We start from the raw sequence: 21,169 nt of genomic DNA, 5'->3' as shown, positions 1-21,169 counted from the left end.
GGAACGCTTGCGCGGCGGCTAAGTCATATCCGGGTCGTCGGAGGGGTCAGGAGACGCCGGTGTAGTTTGGCCGGAGTCTGCACGCTAGGTACGGGTGTAGGAGGAGGCGTGCCGTTCCCCTGCAGCGGCGCTCGTTTACCTGCTTCACGGCCGCCCACCGAAGGGAGGCCTAAACAGGCCCTGCTGAAGGTTGCAGCAAGTACTAGGTGGCATCGACCTGGCCCTCGGTGCCCCTCCGGAAAGGGAGCGCCTGTTACTTCGTTCGAGGCGGCGGCGGGAGTAGCTCTGCCTCATCAGTTTCTCTCCTCGGTGACGGTCGAAGAGCTCCCTTGGAATTTCGATTCACTCAGTGAATTTGAGCTCAGGCCGACGCCTAAGTTGTTCCTGACTGCACTGGGCTGTTCAGGTAGACCCCCCGCCTTTTCTCTCACCCCAGACATCCACAAATACCCTAAATTGTGTTGCCGAAGGAGCAAAGACTTGGAAGGCAGAGATCGGGTTCCGGTCCAAAGTGTCCAGGTATATAGAACGTTATTAACTACGGTGATTTGTTGCAATAACTGTAGCAAAATCATCCAATACTATTGGGAGTTTGCTGTGTGCCAGGTATTGTGCCAAGTGTAATTTTCCCAGCAACTCTGAGTTGCTTAACTGTTACTCCATTTTATAAATCTTGAAACTGAGGCTCAGAGATTTGGGCAACTTCACCTGGAAAATGAAGAGCCTGTCTGTTTCCAAGGCCCGGGGGCAAATTACTTATATGATATAAAGTACAGTGTCTTCTTTGTAAAAACAATAACGTCAGTGGCAGAATTATCAGCATGAGGCCTCTGTATACCCTGAAGAGAAATGCGGAAAATAAAGGTGCTTTATTTTAAAGCAGTGCTAGTCTAGTACCTGTTTTGGTTTCAGAGGGCATTGGTCCATTACTGAGTATTTATTTTTTTCTAGAGGAGGAAAGTGGTTTAAAATCATTGGATTGAGGAGCAGATCTGCATTCAGAACTGTCTGTGCTGTGAATGAGCTCTGAGGCCTGGTCATTTAAATTCTTTGACCTTATTTCCTCTTCTGAGTAAGAAAGGATTGCACTAGGAATGATTTATAAGATCCCTTTCAGATCTAACATTCTATTACACGGAAATTAAAAATTTTACTTAATTATATGCAACTGCATATACCATATTTAGTTCATATTTTGTAATATAGACATAATACACACATAATACGCATCCCTTTATGTCAACACTCAAATGTTTGCATAAAGTTACCTGCTTTGTGCACTCTGATGCAAGGCTCTACCCAGTTTGGATCTGTTTTAGAATCCTAGGCTGCTCAAACAAATATCATGAAATGGGTTGGGTTAAATAATGGTAGTTTATTCACTCACACTTTAAAGCTGGGAAAAAGTTCAGCTCAAGGTGTCATCAACGTGATGCTTTCTTCCTGAAGACTGGCATTCTGGGTCTGGCTGCCAGTAATGAGCCTTGGTTCTTGGCTCATCTGTCACATGGCAGTGCACATGGCTGCCTCTCCTGGCCTCTCTGTTCTCTTCTGGGTTCTGTGGAATTTCAGCTTCTTCCCTGGCTTCTTCTTTCTGCCTGAATTTATTTCGTTCATAAAGGACTCTAGTAACAGGATCCCTGATAGGGCTGGGCCACACTGTAACTGAAGTAACTTCATTGAAAGGTCCTATTTACAATGTGTAACACCCATGGGAATGTATTCAATTTCATGTTTTTCTGCAGTACCTACAGCTTCTAACCACCACAGGCCTGTTTAAACCTTGAAGACTTAAAGGCAGAGGAATTTTTGGGAGAACGTCCAGAAGTTATGTGAAAGAAAGGTTTATAGAAAATTATTTCAAAGGCCCAACGAAACACTCCATTTTGCGTAATTGGAGATCTTACCCAGCAGCCAGGAGACATTTGTTAAACTTGTTGAGATTAACTGGGACGATTCTGGACTGTCTGGGTAAAAGGGAGATCCTGGCAAAGCCAACACATTTCAGAGCTGCTCCGTGTTAAGAAAGATGAGTACTGCCCAGATAGTATCTTGAGGTCTGGAGGGCAAGAGAGATTCTCCAGTGTCTATTCTGCAGGCCCAATGATTATTTTGAGTTAGGGAACCAATTGTAGTTCTTCAGTGCTTCTGAGCATAAGGACCTACAAATTATTAAGATGAACCATTTTTGAATGTACAGAAGTGGGTAATCTCATTTTTGGCTCATGGAATTATAACTTGAAGGTCCTTTTAGAAAGCTGTTTGGAACTATCAAAAACAATTTACAGAGGAATCTTAAGATCTGAGGTTGATGGTCCTAAAAGTTGTCAGGATTTATGGATTAGTTTTTTGTAATTTCTTTGTAATTTTCCAACTTTTCTTTGAGTATGTATTATATAAAATGGAAAGAGAAAAAGCTTGAACTTTATACCCAAAGCGCAAGCTATGAAAGAAAAAAATAGGTAAATGGGAGTTCTTCAGAATCAAAAGCTTCTGTGCCTCAAAGAATTTTGTCAAAAAGGGAGAAAATATTTGGTAACCATATATTGGGTAAAGACTTGATTATGTATATAAAGAAATTATACAAGTTAACCACAGAAAACAAACAACCCAGTTATAAAATAGGCAAAAGATCTGATAATTTTCAGAAAGCAAATACAAATGGCTAAAAAGCACATGAAGAGATACTCATCTTCATTAGCTATACAGTAAATACAAATCAAAACTAAAATGAGATATCGTCTCACACCTATAAGAATGACTGCTATTAAACAAACAAGACACTGCAAATGTTGGAGAGGATATGGAGAAATTGAAATATTCACCACTAATGGGATAGTATAATGGTATAACTACTGTGAAAGACAGTTTAGTGGTTCCTTAGAAAACTAAATATTGATTGCCCTAAACCCAGCAATACCAATATTAGGTATATCCAGAAGAGCAGAGAGTAGTGACACGAACATATATTTGTACGCTGATATTCATAGCGGCACTATTCATAATTGCCAAAAGATAGTCACAGTCTAAGCGTTCATCAACAGACAAGTGGATAAACAAAATATGGTAGATACACACTATGGAGTATTATGCAGCTTTAAGGAAATGAAGTCCATGATGAATCTAGAGGATTAAATGCTGAGTGAAATAAGCCAGACACAAAAGCATAAATGCAGTGTGATTTCACTGTTGTGACTCTGGTCAACTCCAGATCGTACAGCTCAGGAAGAAAATCTATACTCATATATAGTATTGAACTGGATGCTGCATCTCTGAAGCTAGAGGTGCAAATGACTTCACAAGCAATGGTTTCCATGTGTTTCACATTTTTGACATTAATTATTCATAATAAAGATTCTATTAAAAAATAAAAGTAAACACAGGGAAACAAAGGTACACAATGAGATGGATTTTGTTTTGTATCATCAGCTATTTAACTATATACACACCTGATATTTATTCTCTGATTAAAAAAGAAAACCAGTGAGCCACTTATTTTTTTAGTGTTTTTCATCGTGAAATATAAAATGTATACAAAAAAGCAATAACTTTCCAAGTACATTGTAACAAGTAGTTATAGAACAGATTTCGAAGTTTGGTGTGGGTTATGGGTCTACAATTCCAGGTTTTTCCTTCTAGCTCTCCAAGACACTGGAGACTAAAAGAAATATCAATATAATGATTCAGCAGTCATACTCATTTGTTAAATTCTCTTCTCTGCTATAACTCTTCCTTTGATCCTTCTCCCAATCTTTAGGGACATTTGGGCTATGCCCATTCTAACTTTCCTGTTGATAAGGGGTGTTAACAGTATAGGATGGGGGATGGAAGTAGTTGATTGAATTACTTACTAATAACACTATGTGCCAGGTACTGTATTAAATGCTTTATATGCATTATATCATTGCTGTTTTTAAAAAGCCTGCCTTGGTGTTGATGATCTTTAGCATTGGGAAACTTGAGGTTTAGAGGCATGGAAACTTGCCTAGGGAGCAAAGCTAATAAGAGGTAGTAAGCTTCAGATCTGTTAATTAACTATGATGCCATTTGTGATGTGATGCTACAAGCATAACTAGATTTAAACAGCTCTGTTAGAGCAAGGCTGGTTCCCTTGAGACCTCGATTTAGGGTCCATCTTGGCCGTACATACTGCTTTCACCTTGCAGTCTGTTGGCCATCCCTTCTGTCTCGCTGTGGGTAGTTCAGTTTATGGTACTGCCAAATTTGAGTGTGTCCTGTGCTGAATAAAGTAAAACCATAGTCAAATATGAAGTACAGTTTTTTTTTTTTTTGGTTTTACCCCACCTAGCACTGTTTTAAGTAAAACATTATGGCTACTAAACTTTAAATTTCTTTCTAATAGGAAATGGAAATATTTTGTAATGAGATTTTTTGGATCCTGAGAGGGTAAAAAAAAGTAGATGTATTAGTTGCTTTGGGGTCATTTGAGATAACAGATTATATGATTTTTTTATCATAAAATGTTAACACTAAAACAAAACTGTTAACACTGTTGATCTGGAAAATAGCCATGACCAAAATTCTTAACATAAGATTGAATTTAGGACTAGGTTATAATTGTGTAATAGAAACTGTGTTTGATGAGTGCTCTTGTATATCGGGTTAGGAGAGTTTTTATTGACAATATCAAACCACATCCTCTTTAGGTTGTTTGGCAGAGAGCAGAAGGTACTGTATTTGGATTGATTTTTAATAACACTCGTTTGCCATGTACTTCCATAGGCATTATTTCATTTATTCCTCTCAACAATCCAATGAGGTGGTGTTGGTGTTCTCATTTTATAATAGTAAGAGGTGACTTGCCCAAGATCAAAAGCACAGGAAGGTGTTGACCTGAGCCTGGTTCTACCAATTCCTGGCTCTGTATGTAACAATAGCATCCTGTATACCTCTAGGTCTCTTACCAAATGCCCCTTTGCTTTTGATCCCCTTTGAGCCCCTTTGCTTCCTCAGTGACACCTGCGATTCCAAATTAACAAGTGCCATGATAATTCTGTGAACTTTATTTCAGTGCATTAATGCTCTGGGAGGCATTCTTTGATCCTCTGTTCCTCTTACTGCCCCTCTCCCATTATCCAATCTATTAGGAAGTCATAGGGCTCTAATTAAAGTATATTCCTGTTCATCTACTTCTGCCATCTCTGTAGTTATTATACTAGTCTAATCTTAGACTGGAGCTTCCTAACTGAACTGCCTTCTTCTATTCTTGCCCATCTGTGATGCATTCTCAGACAGCATCCTAAGCCATCATTTAAAATGTAAAATTAGATCATGTCCCTTTCCTGGTTTATTCAAACCCTCAGTCACTTTCCACTGCCCTTAGAATAAAATTCATACCTTTACCACATATACCTCCCTGACCATCTCATACAGCTGTCACCTAGCTTGCTGCTTTCCACTCACTTTGCCCTTGGTTCCTCTAACCTGCCTGACTTGTTTTGATGTTTGGGCCTTTGCATTTACTTATTCCCACTGCCATTTGCTTGGCTGCCGCTTCATCATTTGAGTCTCAGCTGATAACTGCCTTTTGCAGTAATTTGCTTTACAATTTACCCTATCAAACAGTTGAACATATTTTCCACATTAAAAAATTGTTTGTTTTTTAAACCTCATTCAAAGATCTAGCATACTCTTGGTAGGCTTCTGAAAACGAAAACAATTTGATAATACCCTCTTTGTACCAGTAGATGGCACTCTTGGTCATGCTTACTACTGGTAACAAAACGAGGCTTTTGAAGTTTAAGGAAACAGCTTTAAAAAATTAAGTCTTTGTCTTCCATTTTAGCATAGCCACTAAACAAAATATCCTTTGTGAGGATAATTTAATCTTAAAAGTAGTTGTCTAAAACATTGAGCAGAGCAGTATTTCCATATTTAACTATATGTATGGCAATGCTATTTTTACCAGGGAGCTCAGCCTTCAGTGACATGGAAATGTATCATTCCTGCCATCGCTCTTGTTTCATGGGCTAGATCCTAAGTAGCAGGAATTAAGGACAGGCCAAGGAAGAGGCAGTAAGAGGAATGTTCAAAAAAGAAAAACGGAGACATCTAAGGAGGAAGAATAGATGGAAAGGGGATAATTGAGAATGGGCTTGCTGTGAGGTGATGCCTGCTCATTATAATCAGTTTTCTGTTTTGCAGCTAAGAGGCAGTGGTTCTTTTTACCAATTTCCCAAAACATTATTCTTCTGTATTGTCTGTGCCATTGCAGGAACTTTGTGAAAATCTCGACATGTGGAAAAACTGTGCAGGTTCCACCTGGGGTATATAAAAAGGCCTCGGTATAATACTGGAACCAAAATCTTGCATGTCAGTCAGTCAGCCAGCCATAAATTTAATGACTCCTAAAACTTCATGGACTTCTAAAGTAAGTTTTACTTTCTTTCTTTCAGTGATTAACACACCTCTGTTGGTTTAGCACATTTAAAGGAGAGAAATTCCATATAGTAGTCTTGCATGAGGTGAAAGAGACCTTATACATTTTTATTTGCAAGAGAAGAAAATTGCAAATGATGCTGTATCATACTATGGTAAGAAGAAATAGCTCATTTATCTAAAGACAAAGTTATAAAGCAGTAGGCTCTTTGATAGGATTTGGTTATAACTGGATAAATTACGTGTGACTTATCACTGCCTGGTTTATTTACTTTTATTTTGTCTCCACCAGTAGAACATAAGCTTGCTGAGAGGGACTTTGTTTTGTTCACGTTGATATCTCCATGCCTAGGCCTGTGCATACCACATAATGGCTAAATTGATGAATGTGGAGTAAGAACATGAACACACATACCTTGAATATTTCTAACATTAAATTTCTTACAATTTACATAGCACCTTCATCCGAATAGCTCAGAAAGAGTAAGTATTCAAGTACATTTTCATTTCTTCTCAAGGTTACTAAGATAGAGAAGGACAGGTAAGGTAATATAACATGTTAATATGGCCATTACAGGCAAAGAAATATTTAAAAATTGGCATAGGAAAATGCAATTGTAGGAACCAAAAAATAAATCATCTGATTCTCAACCTCATAGTCCTGTGGTTTTTAGAATTTGGAATGTTGGGGAACCGTCCCATGTGCTTTTCTTTTTCAAACTTTTTATTGAACTATAACATATAAACAGAAAATACACAGATTTTGAAAGAAGAGCTTGATGAATTTTCACAAAGTGAATAAACCTATATAATCAGCATCCAGATCAAGAAACAACATTGTCGCTACAACCTCCCAAGGATAACTACTAACTTGATTTCTAACATCCTAAATTAATTTTGCTTGTTTTTGAACTTTATATGAATGAAATCTAAGAATAGTGCTCTTTTGAGTCTGAGTTCTTTCATTCAGTGTGATAATTGTGAAATTCGTTTGTGTTATTGTATGTCATTGTAGTTCATTCTCACTGCTGCATAGTATATAGATTGTGTTAATGTCTTAATATATCACAATTAGTTTACCCACTCTGTTAATCATCATTTGGATAATTTTGTTTTGGCTATTATAAATAGTATGACTGTGATCCATGTTGGTTTTATATAGCTGGAAACCTTAAGCCTTTTATGTTTGAGAACCTCAGGAAATTTGTCTGTCCCTTGCACTTTATCTAACAAGAAATATTAAAGATTTACGTGCTATTCTTTGGGTGGTATACAATTATTAGGCAGCTATAAAACCTTACTCTTCTATAATAGTGTAAGATTAGTCACATACACTTAGAGATTTGGAAACTAATAGAAAACATGACTATGTGACAGTTCCAATAATTACATACTTAGGCAGTGTGGAGATCAGTCGAGTATGTTTTGTTAGGACAAAGTTAGGCCCCTTGTTGCTTTGTGGTTGGTTCAGCTATAAGAACAGCAACAGAAATTCACATTCTTCTTTGTTGGCTTCTAAAATAGTCTAATATTTCCCCACCTTTTCTTAAAACAATTTTAACTTTCGGTTTTATGTTTGGCTAGGAAGCGCCATGGCCTGTGCTACTGTTGTGATTGCTGGGTTGTTGCGAGGCTCCGTTAAAGCCTTCCTCAGTCCAGGCACCTCACTGAGAGTGACGCCCTGGACTCTGCGCCACCTTACCCTAGCCAGGTGAGTCGTCAGTCTTCAGTATCATTTGAGGTTGATTTTCAAAGGGGCCTGACCTGCTGATGGTTGTGGGAGACAAATCAAGCTCCTGAAGGTAGTAACACCTGGCTTAGATTTACATGCTGTCAGTATATCATGAAAATTTAGTTGGATGTGCAAAGTTTTGCATTAGCTGTTTTCTGGGATGCATAATGTTATGTTGTAATTTGGATAGCTATAGTATTACAGGGAACACTAATTTTTTTACTTTTATGAAGCTGATACGTAATAACATAATTTTATTTTCTGTTAAAGCATAATGAAATCCAAAAGGAAAACTGATCATTTGGAGAGAACTGCAAATGTCATTCGACGGGAGGTCTGTATCTTTGGGCCACGGGAGGAGGATTTTCCAATCTGGACAATATGCGTATAGCTATGACTATTTTTAAGTTAGTTTGATCTCTTTGAAGGACAGTCAAAGAAGTGTTAGGTTAGTTTGGTCTCTTTGAAGGACGGTCAAAGGAGATTTGTTATTTTTCTGTTCAGAAGTTTTCTGAATAGCATATATGATAACTAATTTGAAAATATGACAGAGAAATACTTTAATTTTACCCTTTAGTTTGGAATGAATGGATTAATTTTTGATGAAGGGAATATAGCAGCAATTGAGAGAGCCATCCTTTAGGATTATATTTTAGGGCTAAAATTCCTTTTAGAGCCTGTATTTTATGAATGGCTTACCATTTCTTCTTCTTTTTTTTTTGGGCACTGTCTCAAAGTTCTTGTTCTCATCACTATATTTTAAAACAACTTGTTTCATCAAGGAAGAAAGCACTAACATCTGAGAAAGGACAAGCTCTCTTGTTCCCCTTCTCAAATACAGATTTTTTTCTACCATATTCAGACTATAGAAAGCCAATCTACCACCTGAAATGGTGTCAAGGGCTGGAAAACAAAGGACCCTCACCCTTTATCAGTGAGTAGCCCCATTTTCACTTTAAATCATAAATTGATTATTTGTTTTGTTTTTTGGAGTATATTTAACTTAGCATTATAAATGTATTTAAATTGATAGGAAAAACTGTTCTTATAAAGAAGGATTCTGCACTTCTGTAGACATGGTCAGAAATTGTATTGTGGCAATAGTTTAATTTTCAGTGTTAATAAAAGGATACACCTAATGTGAAGGCATATTGTTTTAGCACCCTTCCCATCTTTCAAACTAATTCTACTTTCAGAAAATTGCTTTGGGATTGAGGGTGTTATGTTTGTTGATTCAGCTTTAAGTCAGTGGGTTTTTTTTGCAAAATCTTTGTAAAATTAGTTCACTGTAGATTTATGGAAATGTGGGGAAAATATACTTTACTCATTGATGATAAATCTGAAAATACTTCCTTTTGGTTTGTTCAACATGCAAAAATGCTGACTCTGTAAATGTGAGACTTGTTAGGATTTGTCTTTTAAAAGTAAAACCTTGCCAGTTGTGAAGAAAAAGCAATTTATTTTACATGCTTGGATGACTTGAGCAGGGGTTGGCAAACTTTCTGTGAAGGACCAGATAGTAAATATTTTAGGTCTTAGTTGTAATTGTAGTTGAGCCTTGTTATTCATTGTAGTTTATGTTTTATAAAGTCACTACAAATGCTAAATTAATGACTACCGGACCATTGCTCCTTGGGGAAATACAGGGTTAGGTTCCTGCAGGCCTCTGGTCACATATCTATCAACTATCAATATATAACATTGTTGTATGTGTGTTTCTGTTTAAAGAGATCACATTTAATATATAATTAATTCATTACCATTGAACTTACAGCCAACAACCCTATGACTCATGCCAGAGTGAAACTTATCTAACTCACATTATTTTCTCGCTAAGGCACATCCCAGTCTTCTCAGCCTTTTCATGTTTAGAGAACACTAGACAGCCCTTGAACACTAAGCAGTGGGCCATTTTAAATAGCGAAATCATTAACAAGACATAAAAATTTAAAAAGCATGACACTAAATATACTGTGAAAAGGACATTTATTTATAGTATATGAGCTGACCTTTTTCATCCTCAGCCTGGAGCATGTATGTTGCCACTCTATGCACTTCTGAATATCTGCAGAAGCGCTGCTAGTATTGATTTTGGGGTTAAAAATAGATTTTAGTGTGTAGGAAAATTCGCAAATACAGAATCCACAAATAATGAGGATAGACTATACTCAGCTTTGCCTTTGTAGCCTGAAAGCAGCCATTAACAATACATAAATCAGTATGTGGCTATGTTTCAGTACAACTTTATTTATCAGAACACCCAGATTTGGCCTCTGGGTTATAGATTGCTAATGTCTGAATTAGAGTAGTCAATTCAGAATATTACATGTCAGCTATTGGGACTTCTAGGGTTCATTTACAGCCAAATTTAAGCAAACGACTAAGAATGTTAATTTAAACTCTAATAGTATGATTGAAAAGTTGAGAATTTTAGTGCCCAGAAGTCAGAAAATTACTGGGTTAAAATTCCAGTCATGATTTATAAGGTTGGAGGAAGAATTTTCTAATTGCTATTCTTTTACTTCTCTTCTGTTTCTAATTTCTACTGCTCTCCTAAGGAATAAAAGTGAAAGAAGGAACTGGGGAAAGCTAGGTGATGCCTGGGACCACCTCATGTGTATAAGGTCACTCGGGGGGGCTCACCCCAGTTCCTCCAGAGGGCAGCCTCTGATCATTGAGCCAAAGGGGCTTGACCTTGGAACTGTCCAAATGAACAGCACATCGGACTGGGCCGTAAAAGAATTGGACCAGCTTTTGATAGTGTTGCCTACCACTCTTGTCACCCCTAATTTGTGTAGCAACTATACTTTACAAAACTCCCTTCATCTCACTTGTTTTTCACTTAAGTCCGTGAGGTAGCCTAAGAATAAGATGTTATCTACATTTTACAAAGGAGCAATCAGAGTGGGAGGAGTCCCATGGGTGGGCCAGAGGGGTAGCTTCAGATCAGGTATCTGATTCCTAGGCCAAAGGACCCATCAGCCCCTCTTGGAGTGGGGACAGAGGAGCACTTGTCTTTTCAGTATTGGACGTTGTATTCCCTCAGAAGAATTTATTGAATGCCATTTTATGATGTTAATGCATCTTGCTTGGGCTGTAAATGTAACCAGTCTGAAATCATGCTGATACCAGAAACGGAACTCTGAATTATAGTGACATTTGACCGTGTTCAAGTTCACATTTTTTTCTTAAGAATCAAAGAAAAAGTAGTCTGAGTAACCTTAGAAATGTCAAGGAGATAAGGGTAGAAATGTTATTATGCAGTAAGCATTGTTCAAGCCAGATTATTATTTCACTGGAGGAGTCACTCCACACTTTGGCTTCAGTAGAGGTTTGGGCCATTGAGCAAGATGTACTCCTTCATCAATTTGATGGGAAAATTTGGTAATGAAATCGTTTTTTTGATTACTCATTCTTGTTCATTTGGAAATATGTCAGACTGGGCTAGATCCAGGGTTTATAGCATTGAAAATGAAAGACCCAGTCCCTTCCTTCAGATTCCGGTGGGACTCCGATGGGAAGAAACTGATTTTATATATGTTATTGATTTTGGAAAAACCAATAAATCTGTTTCAATTGTACTAGTTTGCTTCCTTTAGAAGCCATTCCTTAACCTCCCAATGCCTTATATATTGCCTTTTTGTTTATAAAGCATTTGATTATATAATAGGTTGTTACTTGATTTTTACAGCCAACCTGGGAAGGAGGTGTAGGGATCCTTATCCCCATTTCACATAAATTTAGACTCAGAATCTGCTTCCTGGTTTGCTTGAGATAGTCCTGGTTTATGTCCTTTGTCTTACACCTCCTTTCAATCTCAAAAGAATCCTGTTTTGGTGATAAATTAGATCGTACAAATGGAAGCTATGAAAAATGAGAAAGTTGCCTGTACTGCTACTTCTTAACTGAACCCAGAATTTAAATTGTTAGTGGCTAAAGTGAAGTACCAGGGTTTTTTTTCCACACTAATACACTTTTGTTTGAAAAATTAGGTAATCTAAGAGGTAGGGGTCTTTTTCATTTTTACCTTACAAGACCCAATGAAATGAAGTGAATTTCATTTTAAATTCGACAATCATGTATTAAGTGCCTGCTATGTGCCCAGCCCTGTTCTAGGCTCTAGGAATACAGCAGTGTTTGGGCAGGTAAGGCTCCATCTGCATGTGATGGTTTGTTCTGGTACAAGTAAATGAGAACATCAGATGTGATATACACTGTGAAGGACATAAAATAGGTAATGGGAGGTAGGAGTGGCTGGGGGCAGGGGTTGCTGTTTTAAACAGGTATGCAATATTTGAGCTGAGACTTGAATAAGGAAAAGGACCAGCCCTGTGCCAAGCCTTCCAGACAGAGGGGTTGCCAAGAGCAAAGGCTTTGAGGCAGGAAGAAGCATGGCATGTTCAGAACAAGGTGGTAGGATGAGAGGTCAGATTGTATAAATCACTGTGCACTTGGATAAAGAGTTGGGATTTTATTCTAAGGATGATGGAAGGTTTTAAGCTAGGAAGTTATATGTGATTTACATGGTAAGTGGGTTACTTATTTGTAGGATAGAAAACAGGCTTCTGTTATTCTTTGACACCAAGTTGGAAGCTACTCATAGTTTTAGGAGAGATAGATGATGGTGGCTTAGAGTAGGGTGGTAGCAGGGGGGCTGGAAAACAGTGGATGGGTCTGGGACTGAGGTAGGACAGATGGGATTCATAGGTGGCTTGGATGGTGGGCGGAGGGGGGTTAGTGACACAGAGAGGAAACTTAGGATTTGCACAGTCTGGGCCGGAGATGATGGACCTATGTATTTGCTAGCAGTTTTGGAGAAGGGAAAGAACGTGTTTGGAGAAGGGGAAGTATAGACCTCACTTTTGAATAATCAGGGCAGCAAGTGGGATGGGGAGAGTGGGGGGAGTTACATATGAAACACAATTAGCCATGACTTGATAATTGTCCAGTCTGGGTGATGGGTTCATGGCATTGGGGAGTTCATTATATTCTTTTTACTGCTTTTGCATGTGTTTGAAATTTTCCAAAATAAAAATAGTGAAGGCCATTTGAAGAAAAAAATTTGGCATTAGATGTGTTAATTTTGATATGTTTATTTGATATTCAGATGGAAATTTAAATAGGCAGTTGTATAGGTGAGTGTGCAATTCACTGGTAGAAATGAAAAGGTTAAGCCATATAGAGAGTAGGAGAAGAGGATCCAGAATTCAGCCTTGGGGTATGTCAGCATGTAAAGATTGCAGAAGAGGAAGGGCCAGCAAAGGAGATGGAGAAAGAGTGGCCATTAAGGCAAGAGGGAAGGCAGCATGGAAGCCAGGAGAAAAAGGGTTTCAAAAAGTAGGGAGTGGTCAATTGAATGAATTCTTATAAGAGGTCATCATTGGATTTAGTAAAATGGATAGCAGATGACCAGAAGGATTGGTTGTATTACCTTGCTTGGAGTGAAAACCTGATTGGAGAATGGGAGATAAGAAAGAGGAGCCAGGGCCATATATAAATGAAAGATTTTAATGTGAATGGGAGCAGAGAAATGAGGTAATAGCTGGATTAAGGGAGAGGCTTGTTTTGTTTGTTTTTGTATTTTGAAAGGCAGCAAAGCACAGTGGTCATGTGCCTAGATTCAAATCTCTAGCTCTGGGACCTCAGTTTTCTAATATGTAAAAATGGGCATATATAATAATAACCTGCCTTATAGGATTGTTGTGAAGATCAAATGAATTAATATGCATAAAGTGTCTGACTCATGGTAAGTGCTGAATAGATGTTTGCTGCTGATGATATTATTTGAGATGTGTGTACTGATGGGGAGGAGAATAAGGGAATGATTGGGGGGAGAGAACATTTGCTGTAGTAAAGGCTTGAGAAGGCAGAGGAGACCCATCCCAGGTGGAAGGGTTGGCCTTTGGTAGGAGCAAGGTGAGAAATTCATTCATTGCACCAGGACGTGGGGTTGATGAGCATAAACCTCTTAAAAGGTAAAACTTTGTGACTGACAGAGAATTTTGTGGTCTTTCCTTGTCAGTAAATTGCTTCAGTAAAATCAAGTTTCTTTCAATAAATCCCTACTCACCAAGATTGGTGTTCTGCTGTATCTCTTTTGGCCTTGGTGTCCTTATATGTTGTATGGCACATTGTTCTTGACGATCACTAAAGTTTCCTTCAACTCTGAAATTCATCTGTGCCCTAACCACATTATTGTTTCAGGTACCTCTAATCCTAGTTATGCCTAAACTTTTAAGCCAGAAAATGAATGAATGGGAGTGAGCAGGGGAAGCCAGCCAGATTTCCCAAAGACAGACCTGTTTCCTGTATGGAGACTTTTGCATCAGCAATAACATCAAAATTTCCCTACATAAAACCAACTTTTTAATCAGTGTGATGGAATTTCCTTTTAGATGCTGACTCTATCAAAGCATTAAAAATGGGTACTACTAAAAGTTGGCCAATACATTGTTATTTTATTGAACAGTAGAAGCGTCTAAATGTTATTTTATGGAGAACTTCATTTCCTGCCATGTGTTTTAACTTAGGACATGGCTAGTTGAGGTTTCAGTTGCAAAGTCTTTTGATCCATTAAAGTTTGAGAGCAAGAACAAATGTTAAAACATATAGTTTCTCAGAACTTCATGTTTTACTTTTTCAATGAAAGTAAAGAAAGAATGGCATATAAAAAGGGCTGTTATTATAGATCCTAATTGTATGAAACTAGTTTCAGATTGAAATAAAAATATGGTCTTCAAAAAGATGGGATTAAATATTTTTAATCCACATTGCTAGAAAATTTTATAGAATGTATAGTATTTGCATTAATTAAGCAATATTAAGTAGTTAAAGGGCAGCATATCTTTAAAAATTATGAATTGTACAAGGTATGTGTATTGCAAGTTGTAACAGTTTTGCACAGATTATTAGAATTAATAGCAATAGCTAGCTTACTGTTTGTATTAATTCCAATAGACATAAAGCAGGCTGGGAATATTTTTGGCCATAAACTATCCAAATGAAAATATGGCTGTTTTAATAGAAAGTGTAGGTTCTCCCTTTTCACTGAATTTTTTTTTTTGCATGGTCTGGCGCCGGGAATCAAACCCAGGTCTCGGGCATGGCAGGCGAGAATTCTGCCACTGAGCCACCATCGCACCAACCCCCTTTATTGAATTTTATATTTGGAAAAACATTGGCAAATGATTAGTGATTTCATTTCGCATAGTCTAACATTTAATTGTGAAATATTCTCACATGTCTGAGCTGAAATTCTCTTCTTCCAGCAGTGATTATGAATGTTGATTTCCTGCTACCAGATAACTTTTCTGAATGTGTTTAAGACATGTACTTGTATGGGTTTTTTTGTTTCTTTGTTTTTCCTTTTTTTTTTTTACATGGGCAGGCACCAGATATCGAACCCAGGTCTCTGACATGGCAGGTGAGAACTCTGCCACTGAGCCACCTTGGCCCACCCTGTATGGTTTTGTTAATGAATCTGACAGATGCCAGTTAAACTGTTATGGATGAAATAATTTCACTCATGTCTGTGTTTTTACAGATTATTATTTTGAAAGAAAATTAAAAATGCCTATAAACTAAGCGATTCTTTTTGTAAACATAAAAAATGGTAGTAATAAGGTAATGGGGACTCCTTGGTGAGTCTCAGTACTTGTCTTTGTAATTAGATATTTAAAATAGAATATGTGGCAAACAAAGGACGATACCTGTTCTATACTGAAAAAAATCTCTGCCTTTCCTGCATTTTTGGACATGAATCTAGATTATCTGCAGTGTTTTTGGTTTTTTGCCCTCCTTTTTTTTTTTCTTGCTGGACTACATGCAAGTACCTTTTTAAAAAAAACTTTTAATTTTTTTATTTTTAGGGAAGGAAGGAGGGAAGAAAAAAAATGGAGAAAGAGAGACCAAGAAAGAGAGGAAGGGAGAAAGAAAGGAGAGAAAAGGGGAAAGGAGGGAGGTAATGTGAGCAAGAGATTACCACATGTCCCATCTGTCCCAAAAACGTGCATCCATATCGTACTAGAGCAAAATATCAGAGAAAGTTACATTGACTTTCAGTCTGGGAGCCAGTGACTTCTTGGCCTGTTATTCAGACCAACTTATTTGGCTTGCCTGAGCCTTGACATTGTCATCTTTATCAGAGTCATAATATTGAGATTATACAGTATCTGTCCTTTTGTGGCTGGTTTATTTCTCTGAGGATTATGTCCTCAAGGTTTATCCATGTTATATGCTTCGGAACCTCACTTCGTCTTACTGTTGTATAATATTCCATTGTGTGTATATACCACATTTTGTTTATCCATTCATCTGTTGATGGGTACTTGGATTGCCTCCATCTTTTAGCAGTTGTGAATAATGCTGCTGTGAACATTAGTGTGCAAATGTCTGTTCATGTCATCTCTTTCAGGTCTTCTGGGTATATACCAGGTAGTGATATTGCTGGGTCATATGGCAACTATATGTTTAATTTTTTGAGGAACCGCCAAACTGTCTTCTATAGTATTGGTACTATTATACAGTCCACCAGCAGTGAATAAGTGTTCCAATTTCTCCACATCTTCTCCAAAATTTGTAGTTTCTGTTTGTTTAATGACAGCCATTCTTATAAATGTATGATCATGTCTCATTGTAGTTTTCATTTGCATTTCTCTTACAGCTAAAGAAGAAAGCAACTCTTCATTTTTTTATCCATTTGTATTTGTTCTTCAGAAAAATGTCAATACATGTTTTTTGCCTATTTTATAGTTAGATTGTTATTCTTCTGTTATTGAATTGTATCATTTCTTTATGTACATGGGATATCAAGCCTTTACCTGATGTATGGTTTCCACATATTTTTTCCCATTGAGTTGGCTGCCTCTTTACCTTTTTGACAAAATCCTTTGAGGCACAGCAGCTTTTGATTCTGAGAAAAAAAAATCCCATTTATCTATTTTTCCCCCTTTCTTTTTGAACAACAAAAGGTTCTTGAACTTCTACTAACTTTTGTTTAGAAAACCATTTTTTAAGTGACTTAAATTATAGTACATATAAGTAAGTTTACCTTTGGGACAGGAGCATCTGGTGATAAAAGGCTAAGCAGATGTGGGTTTGAACCCTGACTTGGCCATTTCCAGCTGGGTTAACTCAAGCAGGTTACTGAACTTTTCAGTTTCCTCATCTGAAAGTGGAGGATAATAACATTATCTTCAGCTGAATGGATTGATAATGCACATAAAATACTCAACACATCACCTGCCATATGCTTGGGGTAAATGTTCTTCAGACATTGTTATTATTATTGTTATTCCCAGAAGAGTATAGATGTGAGCCTGTGGTTTAGAGAAAAGTAATGATGAGTGGTCAGCACCCTTGGGAGTGCTTGAGGGCCTCAGCCTAGAGAGGGGAGAGAGTAGGAGAGGGAGTCAGAGCAAGGCAGTTAAAGAAAAGCTACCTTGAAGAAGTGGGAGGAGGAAGTTGGAAATGGTAAAGGAAAAGAAGCATCAGCGTTTATGTTTGCAAAACAAAAAACTTATTTTATAGCCATTCATTATTTTCTTTCAATAAATAATCTGTAAAATTACAGATTTTACATAATCTGAAAATACAGCTCAGTGCTAGATTATTTCATACAGTTTAACTACCATCTGTCAGATTTCATTAAAAAAATTTAGACAGGTATATGCCTTAAACACATCCACAGTTCAGTATCATCTACCCCAGGCAAAGGAAGATGTTTCAGCATGGAAGGGAAGTAAAAATTCAGAGAGTTTGGGGAGGGTGAAAGCTGAGATAGGACCCTGAGTTGGTTCAAGAAGCCATTGACCAACCTTTGAAGGAGAAACTGCAGGAGGGCACATGGTTCTGTGGTTAAGAAAAGCAGCAAGGATAAAGGGAAGTTTCTGTAGGATAAGGAAATAGCTAATCATCTCAGTAGAGGACAAGATTGAAGGCAAGATTTCTCATACACCTTCTAGACCGTATGGTTTTTAATTCTGTAATAGCAAAATAATTGACTAGATGTACATGTAGTACAAAACTGCCAAATTGCCCAGTTCCACAATGTAGTCTGGGTGAATGGTTCTCCGGGGATTTGCAGTGCTTAGCCTACAAGGGGCTGCATGGGAGCCCTGGTGCAATAGCATGTATAATAATGAATAAAGTGTACTATATAATGTAATAGCAAATAAGTACTAATAAATTATAGCTAATGAAATAAAATAGATTGTAACAACACTTAATGAGTACTTACTATGGGCCGCAGTATTAAAAGTGATATAAGTTGTTGTTTTTCTCATTTTACAATTAAGAGAGTTTAAGTAACTTGCCCAGAGTCACATGGCTGAGAAGTGGTGGAGCCATGATTAAACATCAGGCAGTCTCTGCAGAGCCCATGCTGTCAACAGCCATGATATGCTGCTTCCTGTCATTTTGTAGGAGGAGCAAATGGCATTAGATGTCATGCCTGATGTAACAAGAGGTATCAGAGAGAGGAAAATTGAACATGAAAGAAAGGGCTGATGAAGTAGTGTTTCTGAATAGGATCAAGAGTGCAGATGGAGGGTCAGTAATGGAAAATGACCCCACTTGTTATATGGAAGTGAGGAAGAGAGGATTGGCAGAATATATAGGAAAGACCAGGAGATTTTGCAGTAGTGGGGCGGCGGTGTAGGAAGGTGCAAGGTAGAAAATTTTAGGTAGAAAATTTTAGGAGATACTTGGAGGTGAGAATCCATGATGAAAGTTTTCCAGTGGATTTTTAGAAAAGGGCTCCTACTGATAGTTTTATTTGACCAAGTCCTCTTGGGGAAAAGGGCCTGAATGAACTAACATTAGGGTGGGAGATTCATTGACCTTAAAAGATTTCTAAGGCACAAAGGTGAGTCCTGAAGGTAACATCCTCCAAGGAAAACAACTGTGATTTGGTCGCCTGCTGCTGCTGTGTTGTCAGAAGTGAAGTTGAGCACAAGTAGGAGGCTAAGAGAAAAATCATTTTGTCTTTTTTTTTTCTCTCTTATGAAGATGTCCCAGGTTTAGGGAAGGAGGAGAAACCCAAAAATGGAAGAAAGAAGGAATGAAAGAAGTATAAAGCATTTTGAATTTGTGGGTTGCTGAGGGATGGATGGCACTTAATTGAAGAGTGCATGAGTCAGACCTATTTAAAGCTCTCTAGATATCAGATCTGTCCTTTTGAACGCTGCTTCTCAAAATACAAATAGGGAAGGACTCTTCATTTTTGTTGTTTTAATGTTGTAGACTTATAATTTTATACGATATGATTAAATGAAATACTAGAAAAACATTTAAAAAACAAAAATATAAACCCAATTTGCTTTCTGTTATTATATTCAACAGATGTACAATTAACGCTGTGGAATTGCTTAAGAAGTTTCTAAGTGCTTACTTTCAACTTTTTTCCTTAACTCCACATAAACTTGTAATATTCTTAGTGAACAGTGGGGGGACCTCACTTTGAGCAGCAGCACTGATATATAATTTGGATGCTAGGGAGGATTGGTTTGCAGGGCTCCAAGGTCCTCAAACTCTTGGCAGAGTGTCCAGCTTGGTGTGTGACACATGATAGACACCCATCAAATAAATCCTTTTTAAATAGTCCCTTTAAGAAACAATTTTTTTCTGAAGAATAAGATCACGTTAGTATGATAGCAATTACTAAAAATGTATTCACCTGGTGGTAGGCAGAATTTTAAAGCAAACTGATTTGCCATGTATGAAATAAAAAAAGAACAGTTGTGGTGGATTTCGAAACACCTTGAATTTGCCAGCAAGTTGTAGTTTGTTCCTTGTTTTATGTATGCACTAACCTCAGCAGCAGTTCATTTTTGGCTTTAGGTTGTGTCAACAGCTAAGGTGTGTGGAGCTGCCGACGAGTCACCATCAGTGAAGAGGCTTCGTTTGCTTGTTGCCGATAAAGATTTTTCCTTTAAAGCTGGTCAGTGGTAAGTGGCTTTGCTGTTTTCCAAGTGTGTATGTTCAAGATGATGTCAAAAGATAAAAGGGATTATTCTTTTCTTTTTGTCTTCTGGAAAGGACTTTTGTGGCCAGCAGTTTTCCCTGAGGTGTAGAAATTCTAATCTTCGGGTCAGGGTGAGCCTTTCTTAGTCTCAGAGTCCACGCTGGCTGTGAGCGCATGCCGTCTCAGTCATATGTGAAAATTGCTGCCTCGAGTTTTTCTGATCCAAACAAAGCAGTCTGGTCCATGGAGCTGGAAGCTTTAATAATTACGTTTTGCAGGAATGGTTGCTAATAGAATGCACTGCAGTAATCTAATCTGCTTAAGAGTTATGTGTTGCTGAAGATTCATACATTTTTAAATTAGTCTTCTTTAGGCCGAATGAGGTAAACAAAGCAGCCTGAAAGGAAGAATCCCCTGTTATTACAGAGTTGACCATCCTCTTGACTAAATCCCCATGTCAGTCTTCAGAATCTCTAAACGTTTTTCTTTTCTTTGCATCACTCATACCTGGTCTGCGTTGAGTTTAAATATTTTGCTTGATGTATTTATTACCAGGATTCCCCAACCAGGCCCAGCCTACACACACACAAATCATAAGTGTGTCCCATCCCATTCTGAGGACTAATCAGTATGCTGATGGGATAACAGCCCAGCTGTCCCATTTTTCCTCCTAACAGCCTCGCTGGGCTGCAACTCAAGTTGAAATGTAAATAAAGCAACTTGTATTTCCTTAGGAAAGGTGTGTTTGGGTGGGTGTGTCCTTTATTTAAATAAAGCATTCATTTCTAAATGAATTTCTGGCATGTCAGTCTTTATAGTATTTCTTAGAAGTCATTTGACTAATTTTGGCAGTCCATCTGGAAATGTGGTTTCTTTAGAAGGAGGATGTGTGATAATAGCAAGTGTGATAATAGCAAGAGTTAGCAGTCTTGTGTTAATAGTTTGCCTTTGAATTTAGAACTTGAAAACAAGATGCTGATTGCAATAATTTGCGTTTGTGAAGCAATTTACCACAATCTTTGCACATGTCCCTTGATACATATTAAATGCATGTTGAATATTTTAGGGGGTGGGTA

General features: G+C 37.7%; 1 protein-coding gene across 2 annotated transcripts in view; it reads left to right on the top strand.

Annotated features, from left to right (window-relative positions):
* Window positions 1–21: 21 nt before the first annotated feature.
* OXNAD1 (oxidoreductase NAD binding domain containing 1) overlaps window positions 22–21,169 on the top strand; it is a 51,058-nt gene continuing 29,910 nt past the window's right edge. The window contains exons 1-5 of one of the 2 annotated variants that reach the window (XM_077130051.1): window positions 22–406; window positions 6,236–6,391; window positions 7,984–8,110; window positions 8,402–8,465; window positions 19,970–20,076. In XM_077130051.1, the coding sequence (XP_076986166.1) occupies window positions 7,992–8,110; window positions 8,402–8,465; window positions 19,970–20,076 (290 nt within the window). In that variant the 5' untranslated portion in view covers window positions 22–406; window positions 6,236–6,391; window positions 7,984–7,991. Of the gene's footprint in view, window positions 520–6,235; window positions 6,392–7,983; window positions 8,111–8,401; window positions 8,466–19,969; window positions 20,077–21,169 lie in introns of both variants that reach the window. The other variant, XM_077130050.1, reaches the window with a different exon arrangement.

Source organism: Tamandua tetradactyla, chromosome 15, assembly GCF_023851605.1.
Source record: "Tamandua tetradactyla isolate mTamTet1 chromosome 15, mTamTet1.pri, whole genome shotgun sequence".
Classification (NCBI taxonomy): domain Eukaryota; kingdom Metazoa; phylum Chordata; class Mammalia; order Pilosa; family Myrmecophagidae; genus Tamandua; species Tamandua tetradactyla.
The sequence above is the reverse complement of the archived record's forward strand: the minus strand, read 5'-3'. Positions and strand labels throughout refer to the sequence as shown.